The 8,408-nt window shown below is 38.5% G+C and overlaps 1 protein-coding gene across 4 annotated transcripts in view; it reads left to right on the top strand.

Moving 5' to 3' along the window:
- PLAG1 (PLAG1 zinc finger) overlaps positions 1-8,146 on the top strand; it is a 52,237-nt gene extending 44,091 nt beyond the window's left edge. For all 4 annotated transcript variants that reach the window (XM_026011679.2, XM_026011675.2, XM_072734704.1 and 1 more), the window contains one exon: positions 231-8,146. In XM_026011679.2, the coding sequence (XP_025867464.1) occupies positions 235-1,488 (1,254 nt within the window). In that variant the 5' untranslated portion in view covers positions 231-234 and the 3' untranslated portion in view covers positions 1,489-8,146. The remainder of the gene's footprint in view (positions 1-230) is intronic.
- Positions 8,147-8,408: the final 262 nt, after the last annotated feature.

Below are 8,408 nucleotides of genomic sequence, written 5' to 3' on the forward strand. Positions count from 1 at the left end.
TCGCTCATTTGTTTGTGTAGTAATAGCTAAAAAACAGCGAATACTGAAGTGGCAACTTCAGTGGCTCATGCAGTGTTTAGGGGTACTGACTGTCCTTGTAGCGCATGTTAAGTTAAAGTGTGTCCGTTATCAGGGAGCCTCTGTTGTAGCATAGCAGTTTAGCTTCCATTTGAAAAGTGAATACGTGCCATTTGTGTTGTGATACTTACAGAATATGTCTGTGTTTAAAGGCACATGGCTACTCACTCTCCTGAGAAAACCCACAAGTGTAATTATTGTGAAAAAATGTTTCACCGGAAAGATCACCTGAAGAATCACCTCCATACGCACGACCCTAACAAAGAGACGTTTAAGTGTGAAGAATGCGGCAAGAACTACAACACTAAGCTCGGGTTCAAACGTCACCTGGCCCTGCATGCCGCGACCAGTGGTGACCTCACCTGCAAGGTCTGTCTGCAGACTTTTGAAAGCACGGGAGTGCTGCTAGAGCACCTTAAATCTCATGCGGGCAAGTCATCTGGTGGGGCGAAGGAGAAGAAGCACCAGTGCGAGCACTGTGATCGCCGCTTCTACACCCGGAAGGATGTCCGGAGACACATGGTGGTGCACACAGGAAGGAAGGACTTCCTCTGTCAGTACTGTGCACAGAGATTCGGGCGGAAGGATCACCTGACACGACACATGAAGAAGAGTCACAATCAAGAACTTCTGAAGGTCAAAACCGAACCGGTGGACTTTCTGGATCCATTTACCTGCAACGTTTCTGTGCCTATAAAAGATGAGCTCCTCCCGGTGATGTCCTTACCTTCCAGTGAACTGTTGTCAAAGCCATTCACAAACACTTTGCAGCTAAACCTCTATAACACTCCGTTTCAGTCCATGCAGAGCTCGGGACCTGCTCACCAGATGATCACGACTTTACCCTTGGGAATGACGTGCCCCATAGATATGGATGCTGTCCATCCTTCTCACCACCTTTCTTTCAAATACCCATTCAGCTCTACCTCATACGCCATTTCTATTCCTGAGAAAGAACAGCCACTAAAGGGGGAGATTGAGAGTTATCTGATGGAGCTACAAGGTGGCGTGCCCTCTTCGTCCCAGGATTCCCAAGCATCGTCATCTAAGCTAGGGTTGGATCCTCAGGTCGGGTCCCTCGATGATGGTGCAGGGGACCTTTCCCTGTCAAAAAGCTCTATCTCTATCAGTGACCCCCTAAACACACCAGCCTTGGATTTTTCCCAGTTGTTCAATTTCATACCCCTAAATGGCCCTCCCTATAATCCTATATCGGTGGGGAGCCTCGGAATGAGCTATTCCCAAGAAGAAGCCCATTCTTCTGTGTCTCAGCTGCCCCCCCAGACACAGGATCTTCAGGATCCTGCAAACACCCTAGGTCTCAGCTCCCTGCACTCTCTGTCAGCAGCATTCACCAGTAGCTTCAGCACAAGCACCACACTGCCACGTTTCCATCAAGCTTTTCAGTAGAAGTCCAAGATGTGGACTGCTGACAGCAATCTATGTGTAGCCCTGACTTAGATGACCATTTTTATTTTAGTGCCTACTTTAAAACAGCATAAAACTTTCTGCTTTTGTACAGTACCAGTTTTCATTAAGCCAGTATGAAATAGAAACAAGCTTTATAAATGAGCTTCAGAACCATTTGTGTTCAGTTATGTTTACCTGGGTATTTTTGTCCACACTCACTGCCAATTGTCATAGTTTAAGATGATTTTTTCTTCTAGGAAAGCCATTATTAGCAGTAAAGTCTTATGAGTCCCATGTTCAAATTACTTTAAGATCTTAAAATTTTCTGTCCAGCAACAGTGGCTCTACCTTTTGACATTTTGGCTCACTAAAGATCTTTGCAATAGAATGTACAGTTTCTAAAACGTGGATGAATAACCTGAGAGCTTTTAAATTTTTACCAGTCTCTGAATGGATTCATAAGTAAATGTTTCAAAGGAATTAATCCAGTTTGGAGAGATAATAGATGTTTCTTAGATACACCATAATTTCAGGTCAGTATATTTTGGAGATTTTGCTATTGTCTGGCTCAAATATTTGCCGTCTTTATTATACGTGTATAAGGAAAACAAAACTTAAACACAAAGCACCAGTATTTCTAGCAAAAAGAGACTCCTGGTGAGGTGACAGTGGCATTCCATGGTATTCAGTAGTTGGCCTTAAACTAGCACACGGGATGTTGGCAACATATCAAAGTTGTTCTTGTTCCAACTTAACAGCATGCATCGTGTTATGGCTTGGGAGTCTTCAGAGTCAGTGTGTGGCTAGATCTCTTTAATCTTTTCTGCCTTGTAGGGCCAAAGGGTGGGTCAGGTGCAGCCAGCAACTCTATCTTAATTGTCAGTTCGCAGCTAATCCAGAACCGAGAGCCATCGTGGAGCACAGATGTGAGGGGTCTTTATCCCAGAGTGGCCTGTCTTTTCTCCAATGGCGATGGTCTCCTAAGAAGGAAGATGTGAAGCACTTAGTTCAACTTGCGAACTTGTCTAGGGATCCTGTCCCTTGTTGCCAGGCTTAAAAACTAGACTCTTTAGGTGTAAAGGAGAAGCATGTCGCTTACATCACTCCTTGCTGAATTTAATACAGTTTTCTTTCCCAGAAGAGCCAAAAGCAGAAAACAAAACAGCCCTACCCTCATGGTATCTTTCTTATTCAGTATCGATTTCTCTCTCCTTGCTATTTTTGGAGGGAGAATTTAAAGTTCAATGCATTAGAAAACTCTTCGAGGAATGACCACAAAGTCTTAAGTGGCTAAAAATATATACAGTAAAACCCCACTTTTACACGTGTCTGGGAAATCAGGGGAGTGTTGCGAATCAGTCGAATCTGTAGAAGGGGGAGGAAACCAGAGCAGAACAAGCACTGTCTTAGTTAACGTGAAAGCAACAATCAAGAATATTGTGTTCACTAAATAAAGTAGTACGGGCTTTCCTCAGAGTAGACAACCACCATCATCTGTTTGAAGGTCAGATTATACTTTTCAGAATATTGGTTGCGACATCAGCCTACGAAACATATCTATTAAGCACTTGTTAACACCTTATTTTGGGACCTGTCTGTTGGGGTGGGTGTGAGGGGGAGGGTTTATAGAAGAGTATATATCTCTTAAAAAAAAAATATTTCTGAGCACTCATTAGCCCTATATGGAAGCTTCTTTGTTTATAGGGCCAATTATCACTGCAGATTGCGATGTTTACCAAGAATTTCTAAAAATGAGTGCAGATTACTGAATATAATACATTATTTAAAATATTTGGGAGTAGTATAATTTGTGGAGAAGTGTAAATTGTAATAATGTAAATGGGGGTTTCACTATATATATTATACACACACACACACACACACATATATCGCACTTCATAGAATCAGAATTGCTCTCTTAAGGGAGCTGTGGCTCCCTGATACTCTATCATGCTCCTATTTTTTTTTTTAATTCTAGGAGCAGTAGTTTTTATACTTATGTATTTAAATTTTATTATAAAAAATTACATTTTATAAAAAAAGTGTGTTCCAAAGGCATTAAAATTATATATGTTTTAATAAGGAAATACATTTAAAATTTTTCAAACTGCTCCTAAGCTTTTGATTAGGAGAATATTTGCTCTGAAAGTAGGCTTTTAGCTCTGCTTTATTACTGCTTCCTCTAGTTTCTATGAAACAGATTGCTTACTTAAATCATTAGTTGAATGATTAGTGTTCAATATTGCTTTAATCACCATTTTTTAAAAAAAAAGGAAAAAGAAATTGGTGACAGCACAAATAAATAGAAAACCTATTTTTACATAGAAGTCACAAATACAAGTGTGGAAGCACTACTTTACTTTGTCGAAAATTTGCTTAAGGAGAAGTCAAATTAATGACCTGAGACGTTGGCCTTAGTAGGCTGTATTTCACTGCTAATAAACAATTAAAAAGGGAGTACCAGGATTTATTTAATAAAACATTTGGAAATGGGGAGTGGCACCATACATGTATGTATATTTTTAGCCTAATTCTCACCCTGCCTGGAATTAAAATACGTGGAGGCACATCTTTCAGGGCACCAGGGTTAATATTGTAGAGTCTTACTAATCTTCATGTGAACCCCTCTGCCTGTTGCCGCCTCATAGACTTGAAATAACACTTTCCAAGGAAGAGAGAATTCAGCTCATGTTTTTCAAATTGACTACATACTGGTCACTAAACCCTTTTTGAGAGAATTTCTGTTCAAGACGAGGCAGATTCACTTATTTTAATTGCACAGTGCTCTAACAAGGATGTAATGCAGAACCAGCTCTCTTTTTCTAGAAAAAGATGTGTTTTTACATCAACTGGATGTGATTAAAAATTGCCAATGCTGTTTTCATTCTCCCCATGGCCAGAATCATCATCCTTGAAATTTCTAGTAGTGCCTTTGCTTGATTAAAAAAAGGGATTATCATTAAGTAAAAATATTTCAGTTTAGAATTTGGACCTCAGACAAGATATTGAACCTCATTCAGTTTGAACTTCCACACGTGTGTACAAAGTCACCAGGCACAAAAGCATGAGTGTGGAAGGGCCTTGCGCTGTAAGCAATATTATCCACTGATGTATGCAGATAACATCTTTAGTTATTGGCCACTGTTAAAATTCGCATTTTCAAATCCTCTTATTTACCAAGTGCAGTTTTCAAAGTTTTTCAGTTCTCCTGGCTGATCGCACGCCACTCTTTGTGCAACTTTTTAATTAGTGTTTCTTCCAAGCTATGTATTTTTGCCTATTTGTTACTTGTGCTTTATTATTCTTAGTCATTTGTGGAATAGAGTGATATATTGTGTTAATTTGGACAGTAGCGGTTTTTAAAAACCATATACTGACTGAAACATGAGCCAGAGCTGATTGCTTTATTAAGCTAATAATGAATGTTAAAGAGTACATATTTCAGGATCATTCATCTAGTAAGCAATACACATATATAGGCCAATATTTTTTTAAAAAATAGAGCTTGGTCAACCTCTATACTACACATATTACAAGATATAGCACTTTCAAAACGAATCTAAACCTTTACAGAAACTTTCTTATAGGTTATGCCTTTTATTTTAAGACTTATTATAATTTGTTTCAAGTGCCATTAGATGATATATATGTAGGCCTTTGATATATAATGCTTTGTGTTCAAAAATGGTAGATGTATATTAAACAGGTACATTTTTACAGTGTTTTCTTATCAATTTGCTATATTGCACAGAATCAGTGTGTGTCTTTTCATAAGGTTTTACAATGGTTTATTTTTTTACAAGGTTTACGTGTTTCAAAACACACTGTCTTCCCAGTATGTAAATTAAAAATTACCAGTTCCCCCAAGTTGCTTCTAGCCTACTGAGATCCATGTGACATTGGAGGAGGTCTTTTAAATGTCGAGTATTCTTCATTAGCAATAGCAGACTGTTATCTCTGACAAATAGTGCCTACGTTGACTTTACGTCTTTTCTCACACTGTGTCAGAAGCCATGTCTACAGCACAGATAGTCTGTCGTGATTATGTAGATCCACAGAAGTCGCCTTGTGTAGTTTTGTGCTAAAAATTACCCCTACAAAGCGCCTTTTGGATCACATAAAACAAATCAATCCCACCAGCGTTGGTAAAGGCACACTTAGATCATCATCACCCTTAGGCCCTTCTCTGTTATCACCCCTTTGAGGATGGAAAGGCAGGCAGTGTCTTTGATAAGCTTATCTAGCTCTAGAAATGACAGAACTATTGCTAATGTATAAAACACTTCCTTGTATAAGCTTCAATGGTACAGATGAACCAGAATGAATGTTTATCTTCTCAGAAACACTCCTTCAATATCATGTTGGATCATGCTGCTAACGTAACTTGGGATACAACTCTTCATGGTGCTACAAACTTCTCTGTCTCATTCAGTCATATTTTTTTAGCCATAGGAAAAAAAGGACTCCAGTAGGCGTAAAGGTGTACAATATATTTTTATACTGTGACTTGTCATTAACAGACTTTTACACCACCCACCACAATGTATTCACGTGCACTTGCAAAAGGAAATCTTGGACGTGCAAATGTTATCAGAACAAACCCAGCTTTTGTCCACAAGGTGACTATAACTCAGAATGAAAAGTGGGCTTTATAATATGGTGTGGAGTGAAGAACATGCTGTATGTTACTAACAGCCCTTTGAATTTAACAAAAACTGGGAATCCATTAGGAGATGGATTGCGTCATGCCTGAACATAAGCTGGACTGCTGAAATTGTATTTTTAGCTGATGAAAAAGTTTTTGGACTAGTACTCTAAAAAATGTTCTAATGATAAAGTTTTGAGTCAAAATAGAAAAATCTGCATTCCAGGCTGAATTTTGTATATTTTTATTGCATTTAAAATCGCTATTCTGTGATATTGGGAAATCAAGTGGCTTATCATGTATATCATGTACTTAAAATGTATTCACAAACTACTGTTGTATTTGTATAAAATATAGACAAAGATCGTATTTTTTTGTGTGTGTATAAGCTCTGTAAAATAGCAATCACATTATGAAGCTGCAGTGATACTACATTTTAAACATCCACATCCAAAGAAGCAGGCTATTTATTGTCCAGTTACCCAGATATAAAATATTAACTTGCTGCTAATGAAACAATAGTACTGCAGCTTCTTGTGGCCTACAGTGTTATGTTTGCTGTAAGAAAAAGATATGTGAACTCCACAAAATATATGAATAAAATTATAGAATGGCTTTAGATAATGTAGATCTTCCTGAAATTTTAATAGATGATACATTTCTATTTGGTATAACTTTTTCTCTTCACTTTGAATTTTAAATATTTTCTCATTCGTAAATATACGATTCTAATAGCTGGCTCTAGGACAATACTTTGTTGTTGAAACAAAATGTAAAGTTCCAGGGTTTCTTTTGTTTTGTTTTAAAACTTTTGTACCTTTAAAGGAAGGATAGAAACTGTAAATAATAAGAATAATAATAAAAGTCAAAAGATCATGCATCAGAATTGTAATCCAGATGAGCATCCAAAAAGACTTCCAAAAGGCAATTAGAATGTATAAATCGGTGTTTCTTGTTCGTATGAGATAAGATTGGCATTCGGTATTCCTTTAACACTTACTGTCTGCCAGTGCTATAAATGATCCTTGGAGAGGTTCCCTTTGGGCTCTTTGTCTAAAATTTTGCTGAAAACCCTCCTTTGACAGTTATCTGTACCAAAACACACACACCACTTCGTCTGAAAGTCATCAGAGAAACAGTGATGCAGCTTCAGAAAGCGACATTACCCAGAGATTCGGTTAATAATCTGAGCGGGAGTCAATTGCAGAAATGATTCCTTGTATATCTAACAGCACCTCTTTCAGTGTGATAGGAAAATTGCCTCTTTACCTTTGGCCTCTTTACCTGGTAAGGCCCTCCCGCTTTCAGAGAGAGAGAGGAACCGGTGATTTCCAGTATCAGCAGTTCCTCTCTTCACGTGCTAACTTTCAGAAAATCGAGAAGCATCCCTTTGTTAATTCTTCAGGTTAACACTAAATACGTTTTATTTTATTAAAATTCATGCATGTGAAATATTTCGAGGACTGTTTATCAAAATAAGATGCTTAGTTACAGTACTTTAAAAAAGTACGTTTGGGATTAATTCACTTAAGGTATAACCTCCCTTACGGAAAAGTAGTTCGAAATGCAGTTTGTCTTTTGTATCAGACCCAACGGGGCTAAAAGACTTTTTCACTTGTGTCACTGTTAAACGAGAAAGTTCATACTGATGGTTTACCATTGAGGGGAGACAAAATTTCAAGTCTGGCTACAGACAGCTTGGGTTTGGCTGCCATTTTTCCTCAATCAGACATGTCCTCAGCAACAGGCACCACTTTGTGCTAAATCCTCGGGGTATTCCAAAAGAAATTGGCTTTATATTGCAGTGTTACTGCAACTGCTGGAAAGCCAAAATATTGTATTGAGCCATACCCAGTTACTCTTTTTTTGCAGATCAAAAATGGTCAAATATTGGCAATGTCAGCCTAAAACTAAAACAAAACAACAAAACCCAAGATGTCTTGACTTCACTTGCATTCTTTTCAACACAGAGGTCAATAATAAATTTTTCTACTCTGAAGATGTTTGACTCTTGGCTAGTGTGATGGTTAATTTTATGCGTCAACTTGGACGGGCCTGGGTACCCAGATTAGTCGTTGCTGCGAGGTATTTTTTTAGGTGTGATTAACACTTATAATCAGTTGACTTAATGGGGGCGCCTGGCTGGTTAAGTCTGTTAAGCCTCTGACTTGGTTTCAGCCCAGGTCATGATCTCAGGGTCGTGAGATGGAGTCCTGGGTGGGGCTCCAGGCTTAGCGGGGAGTCTGCTTGAAGATTCCCTCTGCCCCCCCACCCC

This window comes from Vulpes vulpes, chromosome 13, assembly GCF_048418805.1.
Source record: "Vulpes vulpes isolate BD-2025 chromosome 13, VulVul3, whole genome shotgun sequence".
NCBI classification, from domain to species: Eukaryota; Metazoa; Chordata; class Mammalia; order Carnivora; family Canidae; genus Vulpes; species Vulpes vulpes.